The 27,504-nt window shown below is 36.6% G+C and overlaps 2 protein-coding genes across 2 annotated transcripts; one reads left to right on the forward strand and one right to left on the reverse strand.

Annotated features, from left to right (window-relative positions):
• Positions 1–7,594: 7,594 nt before the first annotated feature.
• Positions 7,595–10,471, reverse strand: LOC148959664 (ATP-dependent DNA helicase PIF1-like). Its single transcript, XM_089110219.1, has 2 exons — positions 9,769–10,471; positions 7,595–9,583 (listed from the first exon to the last, which is right to left on the reverse strand). The coding sequence occupies exons 1-2, from the start codon at positions 10,177–10,179 to the stop codon at positions 9,167–9,169; spliced, it is 828 nt and encodes a 275-aa protein (XP_088966345.1). The 5' UTR covers positions 10,180–10,471; the 3' UTR covers positions 7,595–9,166.
• A 341-nt stretch (positions 10,472–10,812) lies between these two features.
• Positions 10,813–27,499, forward strand: LOC135695255 (zinc finger MYM-type protein 1-like). Its single transcript, XM_089110178.1, has 2 exons — positions 10,813–15,558; positions 15,686–27,499. The coding sequence occupies exon 2, from the start codon at positions 17,974–17,976 to the stop codon at positions 20,086–20,088; it is 2,115 nt and encodes a 704-aa protein (XP_088966304.1). The 5' UTR covers positions 10,813–15,558; positions 15,686–17,973; the 3' UTR covers positions 20,089–27,499.
• Positions 27,500–27,504: the final 5 nt, after the last annotated feature.

Raw genomic sequence — 27,504 nt, forward strand, 5'->3', positions numbered from 1 at the left:
AACCAATGAGCTAATTGAGACGGCAATAGATGCACAGAAAAAGCCAAGGCCAACCGTAAAACAACACAAGAGAACAGCAGATCAAATATTCGGGGAAATGGTGTGGAAACTATTGTCAGAAATCCTAGAAGGCTTTGCAAAAGACATGGCAAAGATGGATATACAACGTCAGCTTGTGCAGTTGAAACATGGTCAACACACACAGATACAACAGCCAACTGTTGCCTATCCTCCATTGCAACCATTTCAACTACAACAATCAAGCAATGAATACAATTCACGTGGCAGCCCTTCTTCCTCGCCTGGCCAAAGAACAAATTCCAGAACACATTCAAATATTTCGTTTGAATCTGAACAGGACAAATGCTCTAAAAAGTCCTTTACTGTTTTAGATAAACAAAAACTATTTGGACACTTTGACGGTAACAAATTTAATTTTTTCCTAATAGCAACATTATTTTCCACTGAACTCTTTTTTTATAAGAAAGCATCTGTATGAAACCAGTACTCGAAAATGAGAAAAGGTTAAGAAACCCCAATACTCTAGCTAAAAACAACTTAATAAGATTGAGATAACCGAAAATCAAGATTTCGTGATTTTTCTATTGCTAATTTTGACTAAACTTACCTGCACTACAAACTTACAAAAAGAATAAAAATACACAGTGATTAGCAAACCTAATTTAAAGTTTTGAGGCTCTTGTTTTTGAAAATAAAATAGAAATATTCTAAAAACTTTCTAAATGTTCTAACATTTTGTAAACCTTAAGGAACTGGGGGTACTCACTGTCTAAGATGGTTTCTTATAAAAGATGAGAGTATTTAATTAAACTGCATTTATTTTTCTGTAATGTGCTGCTCTTCAATATACTCCAAATCATTATTCATATTCGTTTTCTGCTAATAATTATGTTTCTGAGAACAATTCACGTTTTTTCCTATGTGAGGTAAGAATTTGTTGGCGCCTGTGAAAAAAGTGATCAACTTGATTTTACTCTGCTTTTGTTCAAAATAAAATTTCTGAACAATGATAGAGGATTGACAACTGTTAAGGGCATTAAATGTATATAACGTGTATATGTAGATTTTGTATTTTTTTATCTGTATCAGTTTATTGTATGAAATTATTATTCTGTCTGAAATTAAACTGCCTCTGTTCAAAACCAAACTTCATAAATGGCTGCTTCGCAAAAGAGAATCAAGTTTTACCCAAAATAAGGTGGAAGTTGCGTGTCTCACAAATAAAAGAGAAACTACCAACGCTTCACCAATGGTTCACCAACGATTCAAAGATGGTTACCAAATTTTTTTGTTACGTTAAGAACAGGCACGAAACACAAGTGACACACGCTTTTAATTTAACAGGGGCCTGCAATACTCAATAGGTTTGTGCCAATGAGCAAACTTCTATAAGCAAACCTCGAAATATTAATCAAAGCCTATCTATGTAATGGTATTATCATTTAAATTTTCATGTATGAAAGTATTCAATATAAAAAAGTTAGAAAGTAATCAATACCTACTAACTAAGTTAAGGAATAACCAATTGAAAGTAATCAACAAAGAAGAGTTTCTAGGCATCCGAGCCGAGCATCAACAGTTCTGCAAAGCAGCGTTTGCATTTAGAAATTACTCTTCTGTCTTTTTCCTCAATTTGTCAGTGAAAATTTGAGTATCCCCACCCACATTCAATCATTTCATTTTCCCTCTCATTGGTGCTGTTGTAATGGCCAGGATACTGTATCGGTTCTTTTCCAGTTGCAAAAATGGGGATGTCTTTATCGAACAATAATGTCCTTGGCATAAGTGGACTTTGGGGCTGTAAATGGATTGTTTGCCCCTTGAGAAGAAGCAACATATATAGCCAGGCCAATGTTTCCTGTGAGTAGCGAAAGTCATTTAGAAAGATGACATCTGCATTCTCTGTGCCAAGCCATGCATAGCTGGTACTGGCAGATTTAGTAAATACCCTGGACATATCGTTTAGGGGGTCGAGCATGAATGTTTTTCCACAGTTGGCGGAATCATCATATTATGATGTTTACTGGACATTTTGTCAATAGCTCCCTAACAGCATCCGCAAAACTGAAGGCATTTAGCCTGTTGTTACAATGTCCCTGGCACAGTTTAGCTACAAACCACCATACAGATGGGCACAATGTTTCAAAAAGCTTCCCTCACAATGGCCATTCGCGACATTGTATTACGTTAAATAGTAGCTGATGCATTTTGCATTTTCCACACACTCTTGACCAGCTTGTTTCTGCATTTCGCAGGTTTTCCTAAAGGCCGATTTACATGATCATATTATGGTCACATTTGCATCAAATATTTTATGTCATCACAGAATGTGATCGTGTAAACGACCTTACAAGTTGCTTGAAGTTTATGAAGCAGCAAGAATTAATCCTTTTTAATTGCCCGTTAACAGATTTTTCATCTGATCAGCGATCAAATGGGAATGTCTGTGATGCAATTTTTTCAAAGACACTGACAAGTCTTTGCTCTTCTGGGTAGATCGGGAACTGTTTTTCCCCAGTTATTCCACAATCATAAAACCCAACATTGACATCAAGGGGAAGGGGATATGGGCTACCAGCGCATGTTATATGTTAATAAGACATTTGACTTCAATTTTTTGAAAAAAAGTCTCAGCTATTGGGTTTACCCTTAAGACACAGAGGCACAGTTATTAAACCCCTAAGATATACTATCACAAATCATGTAACATGTTGAAGTTTGATCTTTCTTTGGGTCAGATGCCTCTTACACAATTAATAACATAAAGTTTTTGAAAAGTAATTCTTAGAACAGATTGCAAAAAAAGGCATTTCTAAATGATGACTCGAGATTTTGTTGCTTAATATAGCCATTAGAAAAGGTAACATCAGTTGCAAAGAGTTGTAATTATTAAATAATGGTAGTCGAAATAGATGATTATGGAAATATCAAAAAATGGTAATCATAATTTTGGACGGTCTCGATAAAGGGTTTTCTGGATTCTGGTGTATTATATATAGAAAAATATAATCAAGAAGTTTTGTTGTATGAGGAATTAGATTCATTATGAATGGTTTTATTTGGATCTTAAGGTTGTGTTTAAGCTACTCGGGATCTGCACATGTTGATTGCTTTATGATACCAAGTCTGTCTTGTTTGTTCTGCAAGGTCTTGTTGGATGATTGCAGCAGAAGATCACAAAATATGTTCTTTTTTGCAGTCCAGTAATAAACTGTGTTATCAGAACTTTTGTGAAGCTCACCAAATATTTTTGGAAACAAACTGGAGGATCCCTTGTTATCCAATAGTTCTCATGCAGTCTTGATATAAATGATTTAACATCATCACTAGTTCAACTGCAGGAATGTTCTGGTCAAATGTTCCTACTTTTACTCTCTGCTCTTGTAAGCACCAGACAGCTAAGATTTGAAATTAAACCTACAACAATTTCCCTGGTAAGTCCATCTACTTTTGTTTCTACTAATATTCCTGGCTACATCTAGAAGCAATTGATTGTTCATTCAAGGATGGGATCCAGTTTCTCAACAACCAACAAAGCATTGCCTTGATATGATGGGATCTGTCATCTTCACTTGATCCTCAACCATCAACAGTTCTATGACAGTTCCTAATGATATCAACGATATCAGCTTCATTTCTATAACTTTTGCTCTCCATGAATTCAAGAACATCATAAGACCAGATAAGTTCACAATCGTGCACATTTTGTTGCCTTTCTCCTGTCAGGCCTGTTTTGGGTCCTGTAGTGCTTCTATAAAAAAGCCTTTGTAATTATATTTTTAAAGAAATGTTACCTAAAACAGTTTGTTAAGCACATCAAAAGATGACCATGTTCTTCTCTTTCACGTACATATCCTCTTGTCTGGATTCACATCTCTTGAAATGATCGATGCTCTATAAAATCAATTGCTTGCTCTGGATACTCATTAATGAGTTTATATACAACTACTGGATGCAGTGACAGAACTCACTCATTCTTTTGTCAGGAGACAAGGGTATGGATCATATTTGCAGGGAAAAATTTGGCTGTTCTGAAAATGAAAATTGCTCTATCAATGCACTTTCAATTCATGCAAAATTTATTTAAAAATGCCATGTCTTGTAAAAGAAATGGTTGGTGCTCCTTCACAGGCTTTTGTGTAGAGGAAGATAATATTAAGAACTGCTTTATTTCATTAATGTGAACCTTATTTGCTTTCTTTTTGGCATCCGTCATTGATTATTTAACTGACACATGGTGATAACTTCCTCGAGTTTGCATAGAATTCCACTCTCTATCAGTGACAAAGCCGACAAGAATCAGATCTCTTGCAATAAGAGCATCTTTCATCTCTTAAATCCCAAACTTTCTGGTATCATATAGAACGAAAGAGCAACAGTCTTACAGGAACTGCACAGGCTTCATGTCCCTCTTTCATGGGGAAACCTTACAAATGAATAGATGAGTACCTGCATCTCTGCTTCAATGAAAGATTTTTGAAGTTCATCACAGAGTGTTGCCAGCTTTAGAAGGATATTATTGTGCCCTGTTACAGATTCAGCCAATGATCCAAGAGCAGTATTTGGCATTTTCTGCAAATTCTTGTTCATTTCGATTAGCTGCTTGAAACGTCCCAAGCAAGAGCAAACAGTTACTCTTTTGAGGAACTCACTTTATCTACCATGTCCTTATATATCTTATTTTAACTTGTCAAACCTTTATCAAGAAAACTCAGCTCCGCGTCAAGTTCTACCTACAGTTGTCCAAGATCAGAGGTAAAGACATTTCTTCTGGCTCCAATTCAAGGTTTACAGCAAAAATCTGTTGCTTTGTGCAATATAGGGTAGAGAGTACATGAAGACCATATTAAAGAGGTCAACTGGATTGAAACGCAGTGTCAATAGCATTGACAGGTTTTTCTTGCTGTATTTGAGAGGCATTCAAGTTCTTTTATTTGTTGCTCCTGCAGGGTGTTACTCAAACTAGGAAAAAGGTTTTCAGATACGGAAGTGGAGGAGACTGCTGATTGGAGCCTGGCTAAATTATCAGCCTCTACAAACGTTTTAGGCTGGTTCAAAATGACATGACTTTTAATTTCGTTTTTTAGAACATAGATAAATAAGTTCATCATCTCCATGTCCGAAAGAGAAAGACGTTGGCATTTTCTTATTATATCCTCTGTGTAGACTGATAAAGGCTCGTTTGGTCCTTGCCAAAGTACAAATTTTGGGCTCCAACATTTGACGAACTGTAAAATTTTGAAAGTCTATTGAATTCTCCCAGCCACTTGTTTACATCTTCGTTTGGGAGGCCATTAAATGGGGGTTGTTCAAACAAACTTTGATGCAACACAATAAACAAAGTTCACTCTTTGCAAGGATAATAAACTGAATTTACTCGTTGTAAGGCAAATATAAAAAGTTCACTCTCAATTCTCTCTACTTGAAGAAAAACGGCTTTGATCTTTGATAAAACGTGAATACTGATCATTAAACGACTAAAAATAATTTCTAACCTGCTAAGATGTCTTGAATACTGAAAAAGTTATTGCATTTAAAAAGTTTTCTCGTTCAATTGTCTTCCTGGCACAGGGTAACCAAATGTTTAATCACTAGTTGGACTAACATAAAGGCATGAATTCTAAATAATAAGTAGAATTAACTTCTGACCTTGAGCAGAAAAATAAAGACACATCTCGTCTAAAACAGCAAATGATTTTGACAACAACTTCATTCGTCTACAGCTTTCGTGGAGTGTCTCTAAAAACTATGCTACACGATATATATATATGAATAACTAAGGGCAAAGGTTAAAATTAGGGAATTAATATATCTTTACTAAATATGGTTAATAGAAATGTATTTCATGTTCCTGGCCAATCGGGGAAGCGATAGAAAAATGGCTGACACAATGTACATGCATCTGACACAAAGTACAATGTCTGATGCAATGCTGGTATGTAACTGTCACGTGACATGCAACAAAATCGATAATTGAACAAAAACAACATCAACGGCCTATAAGCGACTGTTTAAACGATCTGTCTATTTATAAAACTCCATAGATGGAAGAAATCACAGTTTCAAACAGATTCAGGTTCAGGTTTCTGCCTAAATGGTGAGGCGATTGTATCATTTTTGCTGTCTATGGAGTGGACTTGTAGGATCATTTTTCTTTTGAATTCAGCAAACGATTGTATTGTTGTGTATATGTTCACATTTGTAGGTGTGACTACAAAGTTTAAGCCTTTGTTTTTCTGGAGTGAGTTAGGTTTCAAATCATTCCAATTGACAATATTGTTATATTGCACATTATAAAGTTGTTGTATCTCGCTACAGAGATATTAGTCTGCTGATGATTCTGGTGTTTTCACTTTTTCAGGATGTTTCCCTTTGTGGCCTAAATCTTTCTAAGGCGTTTCTAAGTGCACCCACGGATCCTATATGCAGTGAGGACAATAAATTGGTTATTGAGGTTTGATTGTATGAAACCTGTCCTGTTTGCTCGTATTGCCCACCAATAAATGAAGTATTTGCAGCTTTTGATGCAATATGTCAAACAGGTCAAGCAGGACAAAATGAACAAGCTTTGCTGGTGATTCAACAGAATGCTCCAGTTATTGCCCTGTCTGTTGTCAAATCGTCGAAGATGCCATCCCAGTGGAAAGAGCTCCTGGATAAAATGGAAAAAATGTCTACAGTCTTTCGAAAGAGCACAGCACAAACTTCATCTTGCTAAAGAAAAATCACAATCGTTAAGCACAAAATACTTCCTGTATTGGCCCAAACTCTATGAAAGAGGTGTTTATCACATCAAATGTGATAAGATGCGTATAAATTTGACAAATAAAAAGTCATCAGAAAAGCCTAAAAAAAGGAGGAAAGAACTAAGAGCTATCGAAAAAGGACTTTGGGATACAGAAAAGGAAAAAATAGGCAACATGTACGAGGCTGGAGGCCACTAACACTTTCCTCAGAAACATTGTATATATATTCAGCTCTTTTTCAATTTGTGAAAAATGACCACCGTGATAGTTTTGTGACAATGATTTTCCAACATGCTTCATCTGAAAAAGCTGAAAATTTCAAGGTGTACTCTCTGCATGTTACTCTAGTGCTTGAAGTATTTTGGTTGCCTTCTGTAAACTAGCTCATGGATAATTAGGGAATAAAAGTAACAGGTAACATACAAATTTGATCGATGTTCAGCTTTTCTTGAATATTTTCAAAATTACAAATAGGAGCTAAGTCAAACTTTCGCATTCACTAGATGTAGCTTCTTGCTGTAAGTATACCAATTTTCAGGCCCTTGCAGTGTTCCTGTATGAAAAATTGTTGTCACAGGCAGCATCAACTTTTTTCCATTGTTATTGCCGCCATTTTAAGTAATTTGCATATTTAATTTAAATGTTTACATTTTTCACTTTTTGAGCATATGATTCTTACATACTCTTAATTTCATCAAGAAATTCCTTAAAATAAAAAAGTTTTCAACCAGAGGGGTCAACCACCAATATTTCTTTCAGCCACTTCTTGTAATAAATAATTTCCTTCCCTAGAATAATCACCTTAAAGTTAATCACCTTAGAATAACCTTCAAGTTATTATTGAAAAAGTTTTAGATTTTGATAACTTTTAACTACTTCAGTTTCCTTGTGGCTTTTCCACCTATGACAACTGTAAAATATCTTTTCTGGACACCTTAGAACCACTCTCTGCATTAAAGCGTACACTTGATTAGCCATCAATGAAATTGTAATGATTACAATTTTATTACACAATTATATACTTTGCTTTGATCTTAATGATACAATTCAAATTAATTTTAGGTCCAGCAGCAATTATTGACAACTCGTGTTTGTTGCATTCATACTGCTTAAACAGAGACCCAGTGTTCTTCAAAAATACAACTTCCGTCTGACCATTTCCACTGGAAAAAGCATAAAGATTTGCTTCTTTTAGGGATATTTTATAATGACTTTGGTTTGAACGAAGATTTGCTACACAACAGTTGTCTAATGCCAAGATTTAGCAATGTTTATGTTAACGCAGGTTTATTAGTTGATATGATTTCCTGACACCTTTTGTTTAATGTTTCATCACAGCTTGTGCCAATAGTAACCATGGTTTTCAGGCATCAATAGCCAGATTAATGAACAATGAGATGCTGGTTTGGAAAAACTGGGCCATCAAGTTTCGTACATGTCTGAAGAGAAGTTTTGGAAACATGTACCTTTGCATCTGTGGTACAAGCATTTGGCATTATGTGAGGATTTACCGAAACTACGCTAAGAAACTAGGCTTCTGATGAATTCTTCACGGCCACTGTAATAAAATTATTATAATAGTAGCTCCCCTACGAAGCCTGCTACGCGGGCTTGCCAGTGACCCTACGGTAGGGTACATAGATTAGCCTCGGAAGAGACAAGAATTTTCTTAAAACCCTGTGAATGATAGTAAAATTTGCCTCGGTAAAGACAAGAATTCTGTTGAAGCCCCCAATGAGCATGCAGATTAGCCTCGGAAAAGACAAGAGATCTAACAACCTCGATTTGTCGCCTGTCAGGGGGTCGCCTGAAATAGAGAAGGGGTAGAGGCTCCCCCCTTCCTAGCGATAGTCACAGGAGTGCGAGTAATTTTTTATCAAGTGACCTGTGCGGAGTCAATAGGCAACATAGAGGAACATGCAAAAGCGTAACTTGCTGGAGCAAAGAATCAACATATGCTGGATTAGAGAAAGCTGAAAGAAAAGGAAAAGGAATAGAGAATTGCAAGTAAAGAAGGGATGAAACTTTACCTGCTACATCACCACAACTGGCTGAGCTCATTGATCAGAGTTGTCTATGCTATAGTGACAGGGAAGGATCTGTGAAATCAACTGCTTTTTGTGTTGATGTAATTGAGAATCCATATGTCACCTTGAGCACTTGGCTCATGAGTACTGTGTCAGTATGGTGAAATATAACAGGATAAGTCCCAGAAGAACAGGTAGTGATATGAAAATAGCAAAGTGATGATGAGATAGGAATAAGATACATGGAAGTATACAACAAAATGCAAAACAAAACAATACCCGAATGTGGCACAATGACTTATCAAGACTGATATGCATTGTGGTAAAAGAGAAGGATCCTCTGCACCAATAAAGTGTCATGATCTGTTTTGTCTATTGCAACACTTCAGGGTAAACAATGTTTCTTGTTTTGTTTCCCTGTGGTAACATGACTTTGATACCTGCAAATGTTTTGGCACGTGACATGGCAACAAATAGCTGACCATGACTGAAAACAGGCTCATGGAGGTAAACACCTACATACCTTAAGAATTGGCCTTGAGCTTTGTTGATTGTGAGACAGTATGCTAGTCTCACTGGGAATTGCACTCTTGCAATGTTGACTGGCAGAGCTGTATCTTGGGAGGACATGGTGATTCTGGGTATCATAACATACTGTCCTCTGTACTTATTTGCAATGATTTCTGCACAGATCACATGATGTTGCAGATCTCGTACTATCAGACGGGTACCGTTGCATAGCCCTCTTTTAGGGTTGATGTTCCGTAGCAGGATGATGGTTGCACCAACCTGAAAAATGAAATTGTTATATATATTAAAGAACAAACCATGATTAAGATTTAAGTAATTATAGAAAGAGAGTACAACATACATCTGTGATTGTTCAGATAAATATAAAGATATGATAATCAATTGTGTAATTGATGTTACCAGTGAAATTATATGGAAAGTGTAAATTGATAATTAAAGAGTACCTTTAGTTGTAATTTGTGGAGTGGCATTCCTCCAGGTGTTTGTGCATTAAGAACCTCAACTGGGTATGCTTCTGCTTCAAGCGGATCATCAGTGACGACCCGGTCTGTACTGAGGTATGTGCATACAGGTGTTTGCATTCTGTCAAGTACCAGTTCATTGATCTGGTGTGAGAACTGGTTTTTTGGTGTCAAGCAGCAACGCTCTGACATTGTTTCAGGATCAAGCATCAGGTTAGGATGTCCTTGTTGTGGAAGTGGGTAGAGAAAATTCACCATTTCGTTGAGTGAAGGCACCAAAATGTTTTGTGGCAAGGTGACTTGATCGCCATCATCATGAGGTTCCACACCATTACCAATCCTCAAGAGCCAATCTGCAAACTCTCTGTACATGTCATCGCGAATGGCTCTCATGGCATCCCAGAACAAGGCGAGAGAACAGCAGATCAAATATTTGGGGAAATGGTGTGGAAACTATTGGCAGAAATTCCAGAAGGCTTTGCAAAAGACATGGCAAAAATGGATATACAACGTCAGCTTGTGCAGTTGAAGCATGGTCAACACACACAGATACAACAGCCAACTGTTGCCTATCCTCCATTGCAACCATTTCAACTACAACAATCAAGCAATGAATACAATTAACTTTTAAACAGGTAACAAAATAAACTTTTAATGATAAACTTTAATGGTAATAATATACTTAAATGAAAAAATATTGATTTCTTTCCTGATAGCAACATTATTATCAACTGCATTCATTTTTTATATGAAACAGTCTATTAGAAACCAGTACTTGAAAATGAAAAAAAGGTTAAGAAACTCAAATACTCGAGCTAAAAAAAACTTAAGAAACTGATTAAGATTGATAAAATGCAAAATCAAGAATTTTCTTGATTTTCTATTGCTAATTTTGACAAAACTTACTTTTACACTATAAACTTACAAAAAGAATAAACTACACAGTGATCAGGAAACTAAATTTAAAGTATTGAGGCTCTTGTTTTTTAGAATAAAATAGAAACATTCCAAAAACTGTTGAGTTCTGAAATTTTGTGAACATTTAGAAACTCACATACTCAATGTCGAGGATGGTTTCTTATAAAAATGAGTGTATTTTATTAATCTGCATTTATTTTTCTGTAATGTGCTGCTCTTCGATTTACTCTAAATCATTTTTCATATTCCTTTTCTGCTAATAATTATGTTTCTGAGCACAATTAACGTGTTTTTCTTCTTTTTTCGAGACTCTAGGCCGTTCCTTTCTCATCAAAACACTATAGGACATAATAATTTTTTAGCGCCTTTGAAAAAAGTGATGGACGCGATTTTACTCTGCTTTTGTTCGGAGTAAAATTTCCAATGATAGAGGATTCACACCTGATAAGCGCATTAATTTTGGCAGCGAAAATGGGAAATTTTAGTATATTACGCGATCACTTTTCAGCTTGTTAGTCCAATAACGAATAAAGTGATGGTAAAAAGTGATCAAGTAACCCAGCCTTAATAGTTCCAGTGGCATAAATTCCCCTTTTGTACAATGTGTCCACGAGAGAAACTGAGCTGAAAAAGTTATCAAAAAAAGCTGCCAAGGTTGACCAGGTTGCAGGTTTTTAGCCAGCTTTAGGACTACATTCTTACCAAGGCATGTTTCTCTTTCACTACTTTTACCTGTGTAAATATCAAATAAATACAGGTAAGAGGCAACAGTATCCACCAGCTTCCACATTTTAAATCCTCATGGATCTGGCTTATCATTCATGTACTGCTTGATACAACTTCTTCCAGTGAATGCAATCATGCCCTCATCAATGCTATTTTGTTGACGAGGAACCCAATTTTTCTGTTACTTGGTTCCATCGCACTTTTGTTGATTCCGCAGTAAAATGACGATCTAACATCTGCTCAGCGTAAATGTTCGTTTGTTCAACAATGTGCTGGACAATTTCAATGGTAAACAGGCAATTGAAGTACTGACCTACTGATGCAGTCTTGTCCAAAACAAAAGTGAGGCCAGACTTTTTCTGAAGGTTGGGATGTGAATTTGTCTTTCAAGTTCATCCCAGACTAGTCCAGATTCATCAAATTCGTCTAATACCGCTTGACAATAGGGATTCCAGAATGTGTGTTTGACCTGAAATCATAACTGCTTCTACCTGCTGAGTGAGTTCATAACTGCTGAGTGGATTTCCCAGTACATTCTGTATATTGTTGCTGAATAGATTCCTGTGAATATTAGATTTCCACAAAATTGATCTATTTTATCTATGGAGACACAGATCTCCTTCCATCTTTCTGCAAATCATATATGTTTGTTTGCATAGCAATATTTTCAAAGCATTCATCACTAACAAATTGCTTGAAATAGTTGTAGGGACCTGGAATACATCCTGACGGCTCAGAGAATTTCTCAGTTAAAGTATTATCAGTGACATTTTAGAACATTTCTATTTATGGACCTTTTTTACTGTTGAATTTTTTGAATGTTTTTTATGTTCTTTTGATCCCAAAGCAGACTTTTGGGATGTCTTTTCCTACCACAAAAATCATGAACCTTGTACACATCCCTCAATGACTTCAAATGGGCTCTCATTTTGATCTGCAGCACCCTCTGGTTGTTGAATTTCAAACTCACAAGATCCCATGTTTGGTAGACTCAATTCATCTTCATTACATTTAGGCCCCGTTCACACAGGAACGCAATCGTTTCGTTCCAGTTTTTGGTTCACACAGCAACAGAATGATTGCGTATCAATTTTTGTTTATGTTCAGCCGGGAACACAATTGTTCCGTTCTGATATTTGCACGCCAAAATAAGCAAATGATTTTTAATGCGCATGTCCATAATGGAGATAGATTTCAGCATTTCGATTTATCTCTGAGCTATCTCTGAATTTTTTAAGAAATTTGAATAAATTGAGAATACAAAAGCGCCCCAAAATAAGCAAGCTAGTGGGAAAATGGAAGCCAACCCTAAAAGGAAGGAATTTTAATGTTTGCAGAATGGTGTTGAATCTTTTAAATGGACTAAGGGCGAGATTCAGCCAATGGTGTTTTTCAAATCCTTCATTTTCTTTGTTGAGTTTATCATTGTCACCTTTTCCTTCCCTCAACAGCAACACAGACGCATGCGCCCAGGGCAAAACTCTTATCGTTACATTTTCTGGACCAGTTCTGCGCGTTCACACGGGAACGGAACGCAACCCCTGAGCATTCCGCTTTTTGAAACGGAGAAGAACGGAACGGAACGATATCGTTCCCGTGTGAACGGGGCCTTAGAATCAATATCAAGATTTTTCATTTCACCATCTGTATCAGAATAATCTTCATCTATATCCGAACAATTTCCATCAGGTAGCAAAACAATCTCTAGAGCCTCTGAAATATCATATGCCTTTTTTGTGACATACTCATATAAATCTAGGAATAAAGTAATTTTTTTCAGATAATTGTAAGAAAAATCAGTAAATGAGATGAATAAATTGCTTTCACAAAAAAACTCAAACATAAACTAGATGTAATTACATATTTTCCAGAATAAGACTAGCATCTCTTTTTTTGAAAGTTCGAGTGAAAGAAACCAAAGATTCTCAATGTTGCAAAATGGCAACATCAAGTTGAAGGAGCGAAAAATTGGAAATCCATAGAGAAAATTTGAAAATGAACTAGCACTATTTATTCATCAGGACTAATAGGCAGGGAATTTTCCTCAACAATCTGAACTTCAACTTTACTTTGAATTTTCTTTCACAATAATAGCAATTCGACCATGCTGATTCCAAATCCGAGGTGGGCTCTTTGAAATTTCGACCGAAGTGTGGTTTTTTGATGACGTCGCAGAGCGACATTTTTTGCAAGTAAAACACTCATAGCCCAGTAAAAATACACGTAAATTGAGTGAAAACGGTCTCAATCAATAGTTCTCAATGTTATGATTTGAATGGTGTATAGTTTTCAGATTTTTGCAGATGTCAGCAAAAAAATTGATGACATCATCATTGAAAATATTTTTCTAATATTGTAATCCCATGTTCTCTTTGAATGAGTGTCATGTACAATTGAAGTTGATGAAGATCACCAATGGTTGCAAACTGATGTTGCGTATCTTTCGCTTGCATTACCCTGCATTATACTTTTGGCCAAAGGAAGTAAATTACTTGTCCTTGAAATTTGATATTCCATGAAATTATATTTGCCTCGTGGGAGTTTCAACTGATTATTTGTGCTGGGCCTTTCCTGTTAGAAAAATATTTAAATAAAGGATAAAAGCAGTTCATTTTTGGCTCTGAACTTAGATAGTAAAGAGAAATTCTTATTGTGTAAACGCCTCTTAAAAAAGAAGGAAAAAATAAGCTCATTTAAAGATGACGGATGGTTGAATGTGCAAGAACAGGCAAGGCACTGGTCAACAATGAATGTGGAGAGTGCTGATTCAAAGTACGCATTTACAAAAGTTTTCAAGGAGATAACTGAAACTTGTGCTTTTGGCACACACAGTGTGCAGAACATCTTTTAGGACAGAAATAGAAGGATGTGAAATAAAATACGGATTATTTGAGATTGAGAAGAGTAGTATTGGTGAGGATTTTGTAAGAGAATCTCAAAAAGAAGACAGAGTGTCAAGACGCTGCTGTAGCCAGCATCTGAGGGAGAAACGGATATGTTTTATTTGCAATGTGAAGCAAACACTTGATAATAATCAATATGAAAGCGGGGGCTTGGGGCGTTGTGAAAGGAACAAATCAGCAAATGGGTTGTTAAAACAAAAAGAAGAATATAATTAGAATAAGGAACATCAATTTTTTGCAGCGGCTAAGAGACTACAATTGGCTATTAGTGGACAGTCTCATGATATCTTTGCTATCCATGTATATTACCACCAGTCGTGTTATTTGAAGTTTGCTATAAATAAACAGAGACAAAAACAAATTGATGACGATTTAGAAGATATTCAGAATGATGTGATGAGCGAGATCTTTGGAAAAATTTAAACAAAGATTTGCGGGAGAAACAAGCTTTTTTTGCTGAGCGATCCTCTTCGTGATTTAATGAATTCAAGTGATGAAAAAGTTGATTCACCAGTGAACAATACAGCTGCATTGAAGAAGAAATTGGTCGGTGTATTTTCTGAAAGGCTTGGGTTTTATTTTTAAGTACGCCAGGTGATAATTTAATCAAGCGATGTGAATCCTTTGGAGTATGTGATTGCAAATTTGAAGGGACAGGTTCTCTGAGACGAGGATTTAATCAAGGCATGTGCAGCAATGATTAACAGAAAAATGGTAGCGAGGGTTGAGTATGAATGTACTTGGCCATGTAACCTGATGAACTGATTGAACAGTTTGACAGAGGTCCACTGCAAGAGATTTAAAACATGATTTATGCAACAGTTGACAAAAATTACAAAATAAATCAGTATGGCTATGCTGTGACAAGATCAAAACCAATGACTACAAAAGTGTGGTCATTAGCCTCTGACTGGGAAGTGCTACTATGCTTCAAACAGAAGATTGTGAAACAAGTTTTTACTGGGATGATGCTGCAACGTTTCACAACCAGTAAACAGTCAGTGGTTATCCTGCAAAAGCTAGGAAATTTTATTTCATACGAAGACATAAAACTTCAGAACGATGCATGGGCGGGGATGCTGTTAGCCAGCGGTTGTGTTTCTAACAAGATAGCAAAGGGAATTTCTAGACATGCTACAATTGATAACAATGACGGCTCAAAAGGTAGTGCAACTGTTTCTGGAACATGATTCAAATTGCACATTATTTCAACAGGTCCTTCCAGGTATGTAATTAACCATAGAATCGTTGTTAATTGATTGACATGCTTATTTTCTGTTCTGTATTTTTCATCACAGTCATCTTTTCTTATTTTAATTAAAGTTTTGATCATTTCTTACTTTCTATTTCAGGTGAAGACCCAGGTCCCTCTCTTTCATACAAGACAAGTCTCAACATCGCTCCCGATGTCGATGAGCTTGAAGAAATTGGGAATTTTGAAATTGGGCAGAGAATTCCCTCAAAGTTGTTCATTGATCTTGTTGATAACACAGATGATAATCTTTTAACATATTGTCTGAAGCGCAATGTTGTATGGGTGATACTCAATGGTCTTCCTGGACGAACAGAAGATGATAATATGATTGGCTCTTGGATAGCTTTTAACAAAATTGTGACAGGTGTTGAAGTTCAGAAGTCTCTTGTAGAGTATTTTCCAGTTATTCCACAGCCTCCAGAATATCCTGTGTGCAAGAACTTTCTTGATAAATTGTTGTGTGTAATGAAAGAGCTAGATATTGAACATATTTAAGCTCATGCAGACGAGCAAGTGTATGCAAGGCTTGCTCATATCCTATGGATCCAAGTCCTTCCCTAATTGAACAAGTCGTTGAGAATGCAGAGTTTCTTGAATTGTTCAATAAAGGGACATGGTGAAACACTGTTTTGCTTTTAATCATGTGAACTATGCTCGATACATGTCATTTCAGCACGTTTACCTGCGAGATCTTGAAAGAGAAAACCCATCCTGCATTTAAAGGGATGAAGTTGAGAGGATAAGAAGGAAGTTGATTGGGTCCTCCATTTTCAAATATACATGGCCACTTGATAACGGAAGTTTTCAATGCTGAAACAAAGAGAAGCGCAGGCCCATATCGAGCAGGATACAGTACTGAATCAAATGCTGTTAATAGACTTGCTTGGATTTGTTGCGAGTGCAAAGACATGTGACTTGAAATGGGTAAACAACATAACAGACCGCACCCGAGCTTGCACAGACAGATTACGTGCAGTGGCAAATTTCGACCTGTTTATCCCCGTTTATCTTAAAAAATGGCTCATTACTGTGCTGCCTATGGATGTTTCAACAATTCTACAGACAGTACTTTGACTTTCCATTCCCTTCCGAGCAACAAAAGGCTCAGAGAGGTAAGAATTTAAGACAATTTTTTTCTTGAATTATCAGCCAAATCTTTCCTCACCTTTATTGTCGCCATCATATTCATTGTGATTATTATTTACATTGTTTGATCTCTGTTAGAAATGGATTACAGCCATCAAAAGAGATAAGAAAGAAGACTTCAGTGCTGCGAAATACCTGAAGGTTTGCTCTGCACATTTTTCTGAGGAAGATTTTATCAACTCCCTTAGCAAAACGAAGAGGCTGAAAGCAAATGCTTTGCCATCCTTGAGCGGCAATTTGATACCACTAGCAGATCTGATATGCTATCGAGAGCAATTCAAGTTTCTATATCACAGCCATGCAACTCAGTAAGTCAGTTGAGAGAACCATGCCACTCTGCACAAAAGGAGGAGAAGTATTTAAGCCATCACACCGGCTTCAAAAACTTTCAAACGAAAAGTTCAAAAAAGTGTTAGAATTTGTTGTTCCCGAAGCTCGAAATTGTATTTGCTCCTTACAAATAAACTACAAAATCACACCACTCTAAGCCATTTAGAGCAAGCTGCCCCTGAACTTGAGCATAGTAGCCACGCCTGTCATCATGCTTTAGTCAAGCAACTCCATCAACAATTGAACATAGAAAAGTTGGGTCTTCACAAGCTTCCTCCATTGAGTGGTTTCCATGGGAGTAGGGACACTTTATTTCAAGTAGCCAAAAACTTGATAAATATGTTGGGTCAAAGACTTTTCCATCAGGTGTGGCTCCAATATATTTGGAGTAATCTTGTTATGTAAAGCGACTGATGTAGTATGGTCAGTGGCGGCTCGTGCAATGGGCAACTTTGGGCAATGCCCCCCCAAGAAAAATGAAAAAATTCTACGATTTTTTGCTAGGGCAAAAAGCGAGGCCAGAGTTTGCGTGTTGAATATCTTTTCTTGTTTTTCGATGTAAAAAGTCGCTTCTACGATGTGAGCCTTGCTCCAATATGATGATGTCATGCCATTGGGCAAGATTTTTTTTGCCCCTCAAACTGGCTGTCTGACATGCGCAGTTTCAAATATCACAGTCCCAGCGCTGCCAGAAACGCTTGATGATTGGCTGAATTATGAGAAATTTGGGCAAGAAAAATTTTGCCCTCCCTGTTTCAACAACAACCACAATGATAGAGCGTGGAAGTCGTTGCAGGGCAACATCCAATTAAACAAACAAATCTTGATCTGTCGTGTTTCGAAGGCCCAGTATCATTTTTATGAAATATTCTGTTCTACTTAGTGAAGACTTCAATACACTCGTTAGTTATGAATAGAGTTCGAAATCTACTAATGCGTCCGTTCCACCAGTTAACTTTGGAAGAGAAATTAGAGGTGAAGCGGCTAGGCCCTGATAGGCCAGATTTGTTGACGACGTCAGGCTCGTCGTCCCATCGGTTTACCAAAGCCTGGTACTTGAAGTACAGTTGGCTCACTGGTTGTACTCAATCTGGTAAAGTTTACTGTTTCCCATGTCTCCTTTTTGGGGAGTCTCAACGAGAAAAGGCTTGGACACAGACTGGTGTAAACGACTGGAAACATCTATCCGACAAGGTAAAACGGCACATTAGATGTGGTAGCCATGTAGAGAATTGCTTGAAGCTGGCATTTTTTGGCCAAACCAACATTGCCGAGCAACTTAGTCAAGCGTACAGGGAATCCATTCTTCAACATAATCTTAAAGTTGAAAAAAATAGGCATATTCTGTCAAGAATTATTGACTGCATTAAGTTCTGTGGTGCTTTTGAACTAGCATTAAGAGGACACGATGAAACATCTAGTTCAGACAACCCAGGTGTATTCCTTGGTTTGGTAAACTTCACAGCAGCTCTTGATTCTGTTTTGAGTCAACACTTGGAGACAGCAACTATATTTAGAGGTACTTCTAAAACCATCCAGAATGAATTGCTTAAGATCATGTACAAAATTATGCAAAGTAAAATCCAGAAAGAGATAAAGAAAGCTGATTTTGTGGCAGTGATTGCAGATGACACAACTGATGTATCAAATCACTTACAGAATGTTGTGGTGTTTAGATACATAACATCTGGGAAGATTGTTGAGAGGTTTTGGACATTTTGTGACATGCCACAGGGTGATGCTGCAACTATATCATCCAATGTGCTAAGTTGCTTGGATAACATTCTACCTGGGACTCATGACAAACAGAAGCTTGTTGCACAATGCTATGATGGTGCATCAGTAATGAGTGGCCAACATAGAGGTGTTCAGAGCATAGTAAAGGATGCATATCCCAATGCTCACTATGTTCGTTGCTATGCCCACCAACTCAACCTGGTACTACAACAGGCTGTTTCACATATCACCAGTGTAAGAATATTCTTTGCAAATTTAAATGCATTTTCAGTTTTTTTCTCTCGCTCTCCAAAGAGAGTATCATGCCTCGATGAATGTGTGGCCAGAAGAATTCCTCGCTCTGTGCAAACCAGATGGAATTTTCAAAGTAGAATTGTCTCAACTGTGTTTGAGCACAAGGATGATCTGATAAAGTGCTTTGAGATGATAATAAACACATGGAAAAGAGACCAAGTAAGTGTTCGTGAGGCAAGTGGCCTTCTTCATTGGCTTCAGGACAAAAACTTTTTAATTTATCTGGAGTTCTTCCAGCAGTTGATGCCACATGTAGATATTATCTATGCTCAATTGCAAAAACGCCAGATCTCTGCAACATTCATTCAGACATGCATCCATAATTTTGTCAAAGCTATCAACAATGTGAGAGATAAAGTTCCAGATATCTGTTCAATGACCTCATCTGCTGAGAGTGTGGATCCTCTTCCAAAAAGGCCCAGATTCCCCTACTCTGATGAAGAATTATCTGTGACACTGATAGAAGTCTCTGATGTTATAATATCACATTGCTGCTCAAGATTCAAATTCACTGAACATCTTACTGCTGCCACACTTTTTGAAAGTGGTTCATTTTCTTATTTTGAACAATCCTTCCCAACCAAGGTCGTTGAAAATGCAGTGAAATCCTTTCCTTTCTTTGATGGAACCAAGCTACAATCAGAACTTTCTGTCATCTATAGCAGACCAGAATTTAGACAATGCTGTGGGGCTGTTCCATTGCTTCATCTTCTCATGGAAAGCAACCTTGCAGACACATTTTCAGAAACTGTGCAACTGCTTAAAATCATAATGACAATTCCAATGTCATCCTGTGAAGCAGAGAGATGTTTCTCAACACTTAAGAGAATAAAGAATTTCCTGAGAAACACAATGTCTGAAGAAAGGTTGAATGCTTTGGCCATGCTCTCCATGGAAAAGAGCCTTATCAGAGATTCAACAGACTTTAACAAAAATGTCATTGAGATGTTTGCCCAGCTGAAAAATAGAAGAGCCAAGTTCCTTTTTAAATAATCAATGACAAACTTTTGCAAACTTGTTAAACTTAAAGTTGATAGTTTCTGTTTTTTGTCCTCAGTATTTCTATTAGTTTATTTAATTATTCATATGCCAGTGTCTATATAATGTTTCTTTACAATTGCAAATTTGGTTTAACAAGAAATAACCTGCATGAAATTGGTTTTTAGCCCCTAATGAGCCACAAAATATTAACCCTTCACAATGGTACTTTGGATATTTTAACTTTCTAGTTTCTCAGTTAGTTTTAAATGGTAAGCATCACAGTTGATTGAAGTAAAATGATGATGTTTTAGAAATGAAGTGAGCAAAGTAGACTTTAGTAATGTGCCATGATTGCCATCAATTAAAATTCTTAGAACATTTTATGGAAATTGTATTAAAAAGTGACAAAAAGAAATTTTAGTTACAAAGCTGTTTGAATAACATAATTTCTTTTTTTGAAACTGTGGCATCCAAGGTGGAAAGTATGTAAAACTAAGCAATTTTGAACACATTTATAACAAGTCTCTGTGCAAATAAAATACTTCTTGGTAGATTTAGATTTAAATTTTTAACTAACTTTTAGATCTTTGAGCATTGCATAACAAAAGTAATGACTTTTTCTCATGTTACTTATCTTCCGGGAACCAGGAGCATGGCTTTTAAATTTGTATTTGGCAACACCCAACACCTGACATTTTGCCCCCCCCAGCAAAATGTCCCACCAGCCGCCACTGAGTATGGTTATCATTGTTTGTTCAGTGGTGTTCAAGTGTTATAATCGTGCATTTGTTCTGTTCTATAGTTGTATTGTGTGTGAATGTTCCCAGGGGCGTTTAATGTGTGTTGCAAGGATTTGTTCTTTATTTGTTGGTTATGATTATATATCGTTTGTAAAGAAAGATTTTTAAAGGAGAAATTGGGAGATGATGGATTGTGGTAAACATGGTAAAATGAGAGCATAAAAATTGTGTTCTAGACAGAGTATTTATTCTTTTGAGTTCTTGTTTAATATGTTGTAAATGAGGTCTCCCTAAAATTATGTGGCAGAGAACATGTTTGTTACACAGTAGTTCATAGTCATTGACATCAATGCAAGAATTTTGACAGGGACATGTGTAACGTTTTAGAATTTGTAAACTTCACTTACTGTTATTATTATGTTATAGCTCCCCTACGAAGCCCTCTACGCGGGCTTGCCAGTGGCCCTACGGTTGAATATTAAGATTAGCCTTGGAAAGACAAGTGTGCCATAAACCTCGATTTCAAAATGAGGAGAGGTCACGTGATAACAAAATTGCTAAAAAGAAAGATGGGGTTGAGGCTCCCCCCTTCCTAGAGATAGTCACAAAAGTGCGAATTTAATTCGCACAGGAGTGCAAGGAATTTTTTTATCACGTGACCTCTCCTCATTTTGAAATCGAGGTTTATGGCACTCTTGTCTTTCCAAGGCTAATCTTAATATTCAACCGTAGGGCCACTGGCAAGCCCGCGTAGTGGGCTTCTCAGGGGAGCTAGTCTTCTGTTAATCGAAATGTGCATACTTTCAATTTGATACATTACATTTGTCATGTAGAGGCAGGGTTGAAAGTTGTTTAAAAACATTTTGCAAGCCCCGGTCTATTCGTGGTCCTCGTTTAAATATTTTCACGTGTTACCCTCTTCATTTCTCCTGTTTATTCTAATTGCAATGTTTTTAAGTTTCCATCTTTTTTTATCTCTTGATGAATCGTTGAAATACTTTGCAGGCTTATCTAAAAGCTCTGCTTATTATTCTGAATTCTACTTTAAAGTTTGACAACAACATGCTTCTGCCTGCCCCCACCAATTATTAATCCTCTTTGACACAATTTCATGGGTTATTCCTAAAAGTTCTCCTATTTAGTCAGAATCAAATTTTAAAGTTCTCCAACAAATTTTAAAATTTTCTAGTCGTACACTCTTAGCCCTTGTCGACTTAAAGGGGCTTTTTTTAAATATTTTCTAAGGTCATTCTTAGAGCTGTAATGTTCATTTTAAAGCACTTCGTTCAATCTTTGTTCACTTGTGATGCTGTTTTAAGACATAATTGCGGGCCACCCTCAAAGCTCCCTGTTTATTCTGAATCAAATATTGAAATTTTCCAACACAATATTCCTGTTAGCCGTTATTGGCCCATGGTGATCGTTTAGACAAACATCATCTGAAAATTTCTTAAGAATAAAAATTCCTAAAAAAGTATGTTGATTTATAAAAAATTTTAACGATTTCTGATCTAAACTCCAAAGAATTAAAATAATTACACCGTTATTTCATTTGAGGGCCTGGTATCATATCTTTGTCACAATTAGCTTTTAAAACACTACAGCAACAAAGCACTTAAGAAATTGAAAGATAGAAAACAGCAAAAGTTTTGTGCATCAGAAAGGATTCTTACTCAAACAACAAATTAACAAAATACAATTCATGGACAACAGCTAATCTTCATAGATTTAGTAATTTTCTCCACAGTCATGGTTTTTTCTTGCTTCTTTGTTCGATTTAACGCCAGCATAAATGCCATAAATTTCCTTTCGAAGGTCCGAGAATCACGTTTGCGTCATAATTATTGCTTGAAACGCTCTTTGGTCTAGATGAAGAACAAAAAAATAATGAAGATCTTATTCCATGGTTAATGAAAGCACGTTCTAAGGAAATCGATGGTCAAAATGCTTTGTAAAATTTCAGAAAAAACGTTCGCCCCGAGAACTTAGCCACCCCTTTAGCGACTGGTTTTTAGTGTAATTTCATTAAATTAAGCATAAAATCATTTGAAATTGTTCTTGTTAAGCGAGCAATATAGTAAATCCATTTTCTTTTAAGGACAAAACTACGAAGAGGTAAAAATTTAAGAGAAACACGTTCGTGACACGTTCTAGCAACTCCTTTTAGCAACCGGTTTTGAGTGTTATTTCGCCCAAATCAGCATAAAGTCATTTGAAATGATTTCTAGAATGATTCACTTACAATTGCGAAAATGCTGTCAAAGCTATAAATAATTCTAACTTGAGAGGCAGGCAAATCCTATTTGTCTCGGTGGGAAAATCTTTTAATCGAAAAATTACTCACTTGTTGTACCAAAAAGTCAGCGAATCCGATCGTTCATCTACAAAAAAGGAAGGAAGGCGGTTAGGAAAAGTTGCTGCAAAGGATTCTCGTTAGGCATTAAAAGTTGGGGGCTGGCATTACATAATTCGCATTACAACGGGTTTCCTATGAAAATCAAATTTCCTTGCATCAAGAATAAACAGCAGTTGATTGCAATAAAGCCAATCCAGTTTCCTTTTAGCACAAAACCACAAGAAGAAGTAAAAATTTTTCGTTCGCGGCAGGGGTCTATCGGCCGGTTTTAGTGAAATTTCCTCGAAATGAGCAAGAAACCATTTGAAATAAGGAATATCAAAAACACGTATAAACAAGAACGCTTACCTGTATTCGGTTGCCATCGATTCTGATGCCAGTGAAGAAGGGGAACAGCCAGCAGCCATCGCAAAACCAAAAAAACGGGCAGCAGCGTGTGTACCGTACGTACGTAGCTACTAAAACGAAAAGGAAGATTGTCAAAAGCACGAATTACATGGCTCTTGCAAACGAAATAAGAAACGGGGTTCAATCGTCGATCAATAAAAAACCAGTTGATAAAAAAAGCCAAGGAGACTCACCTGAGATCGAGAGCAGCTACTACCAGTCATTTTGAATCCACATCCATAGACTATACTGCCATTAAAGGTTGCCTCAATCTGTGAAGCCTCAAGCTGTAGCACAAGCTGTAATGACTGAAGCCTCAAGCTGTAGCACAGACCACGACCATCGAGGATCGCTTCAAGTTCGAAAAGGAATGCCAAGCAGCAGTGCACGTAGATTTATTATTAGCTATCCTCTCCTCTAACTACGAAAAATCTAATGGATCCTTTGTGGAAAGCGAAACGAATTTGAAAAGCCTCCGTTCAAATTGAAGGGTTGCTGGAGGAAAAAGTTTTGAAATCTTTTGTAGAGACCAAGAGAAAATAGATAGAAAGGACCTTCAGAAACGCGGGCCAAAGACCACGGAGAGCACTAATGGTGATCGAGACGATGCCTCAGAAAACGCCAAATATCTCGAGAAACAAGGCAGGAAAAAAAACGTTATACCTTTATGATAGCAAATCAATTATCTAGCTTTGATTTGAGACCTTGCCGGGGAAGATCCGCTCTGCCCTTTGGGTAGATAAAGGGGTCGAACCGCCGTGCGGTGTGGATCTTTTGTTCGGGGCTCATTTGCATATCCGCATATTAGTATTAGTAGAAGCTAGATTCCTTGATTCTCTTGCGTGTTAATGTCACATGTTTGTTTGTCACGCTGTTGTGTTGGTAACTCCCTTTCCGGGATATGTGTGTCATCGTGTTATGTGATGTTTCGCAGTGTTCCTTTCTTTGTGTTCAATATAATGTAATCCAAGTTAGAATAAAGTAGTCTTACTGTTTTTATCATAGAGATCACACCAAAGAACGAGTATCTCTTGTGTGCTATCTATTTGGGGCTTAGGCCTGTTAGCCTAGCCTATCGCTCCACTAACGAGCTTGGTTATTAACTGGTTCTTCACTTCACCGTCATGATAAGAACCCTTATTGTTACACATGTGAAATTTGAATTGAAAGTCAGGTCAAGCAATTCTTTTGTTTCTAACATGGCAAATGGAGATTGATTTATATAGCATTGATGACAACTCCAATATTTGAGTACATTAAAAAAGTTTGCAGACTGCCAAGGTTGGAGACGGGAACATCTTTGATGAATCAGACATTTGCAAGTTTGGCAAGGAATAGCTTTAACAATGTCACAAACCTTCTTGTTGCAGACAGTGCAGTTCTTTTCAAAGACTTAAATATTAAGGGGATTAAAAGCTTTACCGCTTTTGACTGGCCATAATGTTGAGTCATAGAGCAATTTTAACAAACTATTATTTGCCGTGGATTGGAAAGGGAGTGAATTTTTTAAACGAAAAGCACAAAACCATGAAAGACTTTTATCCAACAAAAATGATTGAAATTGATTCTTTGTTAATGAGGAACATTTGAAATGAAACCACAAATCGCATAAATTGCAACAGATAGGGTGATTGTCATTAACGATTCTTAAACATTTCAGATTTGGACAGGTAACATTAAAATTATTACTCATTAATTCTATTCAAATCAAGGATAGTGTTACTGTGAATAGGGTGACTATTTTCATTACAGCGAACTATTTTCATTATGCGCTCCTTCACGATCTTGTTATTTTCTTTCCAGAGATGTTAAAATAACCATCAAATGATCCATTTTTTTTCTCTATTTTCTCTTGATCACCTCTCATCTTCTCTATTTTAGTATCAATTTCCATTATACGGGTTGTTAATATCTTAAGTGCATCTAGATTCTCTTTTCCACAGCATGGTTATGATTCTTCAATTGGCTTGCAATAGCTTTAGACACAGCTTCTTGGATTGCCTTTTCAAAATCTTCGGCTGATTCCATCATGTTAGTAGTAAGATAGATTTAATCCATATGAAATAGCTTTGTATTTTGGCCAAAAAATTAAAAACACATAAAGCGAAACAATATTTTACTTTAACAATCTAGATCGCAATTTGACAAAAAGAAGTAGTTTATTGTACAAAGTATTTCACTTATCCGTGATAAAATATAATCTCAAATAGAACAAACTTTTCCTTTTTTTACTTTGTATTGCAGCCCCAAGATCTAGAAACTGATGCTAGAAATGTGGAAGGACATGTAAATATGCAAGGCTTTTAGAAAATGTAGGACTTTTGAACTGAGGTTGGTAAAGAATGTCTAGAAACAGTGTAAACATGGTTTTGGGTGTCCTTTTGCTTATGTTTATAGGCTCCTACATACAATACCAACATTATAATTAATAGAATATTTTTCTCAATGTTGTTGCTGATAAATACTATTTTTTATATTTTTCAGGAATTGGTCGCAGAACATTCCATGAAAACCCTGTAAAAATTGTTTCTTGAGTTGGTTGTTTGTGGAAAAGAAGCTGTGACTTTGGGAAGGAAATGATATCTTTGGTTGAGAATCCGCTCAGTGAGATGATAATCAGGCCTAGCGCCCCAGATTGGTGCAAGTGTGGTGTTTGTGAAGATATGTGTGGCCTAAATGCTGCAACAGATCAGTATTTCAAAGCAGGTTGAAAAGTCTGGCAACTCAAAAGAGCTGATGTGTGACTTCGTATTTTATTTTTACAAATCCTTGCCTTGACAGAATTTCCTTGAAGTGAAACATAATAGCTTGATGTGACATGAGAGTTGGTAACATGGATATTAGAATGAATGTCTTTCATCAGGCAGGTTATTGCCAATGTTCTCTTGAAGAAATCCAACGAAATCCGCTGTGAGGCTGTTGTTTAATCTAAGGCTTATGTTTGAAGAGTATGAGCATTTGAAAGACAATCCTGGACAAAAGGTTATGAGACAATTACTTTTTAAGTGATTTTCTGCGTAATTGCCCTCAAAACCAGTGGTATGCCCCTCCCCCCAATGTCAATGTTGGTGGTGGGTAATGGCAGTTGATTGTGGAAGCCAGAAATCCTAAAAAATCAACATCAACATTTATATTTGGGGCATGCGGTTGGGTGCTTCTGCAATAAATGATTATAAAAGCAAATGTCTCCTAACTTTTCTCCATGATTGTCTGTGTTTGGAAGTTATTGTGTGTTATTGATATAACAACTATTTTACAAGTTTTTGTAACAACATGTCACTTATACTGAAGGGTCACGATAAAGCGTCATTTGCACCTGTTGTGTTGTGTAAGCTATTATCTTGATAATTTGACGTAATATCAAATAAGGGTTGAGGCTGTTCTTTAGCACTCGATGAATGCAAATTATTAACAATGGTCCGTCCAAGAATCATTTCTCCAGAAACAAGAGCTTATGTCAAACTAAACAGGACCGCAAAAGTAGCTAAATTGATTGCAGACACTGTAATTTGTAATTCTCGTATTTATCAAATATGGAGTGAGAGTTTGAAAACTAGCTGAAACAACAAGAAGAAATCAATCAATGGGTGACCATCTAAACTATCTGTAAGACACAAAAGGCGACTTCTCCGACTTGTTAAATGTGTCCGCTCCCAGAATCGAAACTGGACAATAAAAAGACTGATGGGAAGGGCAGACGTGGTAGATGTTTCTAGGAGGACAGTTACCAGATTTTTGAATGCCAATGGGTATTACTATTTGCAAGCTCGTAAAAAGGGTTTACTAACAGAAAAAGACAAGAAAATAAGACTGAAATTTGCAAAATGGATATTGAAGCAAAAAACCTAAAGATTTTTGGTGTAAGAACACAAACTTTTATCTTGATGGAGTTGGTTTTGTATATAAACGAAATCCTAAAGACCAGGCTTTGGCCCCGAATGGACG

The sequence above is a fragment of the Rhopilema esculentum genome, chromosome 9 (assembly GCF_057945365.1).
Source record: "Rhopilema esculentum isolate cy_ngs chromosome 9, ASM5794536v1, whole genome shotgun sequence".
In the NCBI taxonomy this organism is placed as follows: Eukaryota; Metazoa; Cnidaria; class Scyphozoa; order Rhizostomeae; family Rhizostomatidae; genus Rhopilema; species Rhopilema esculentum.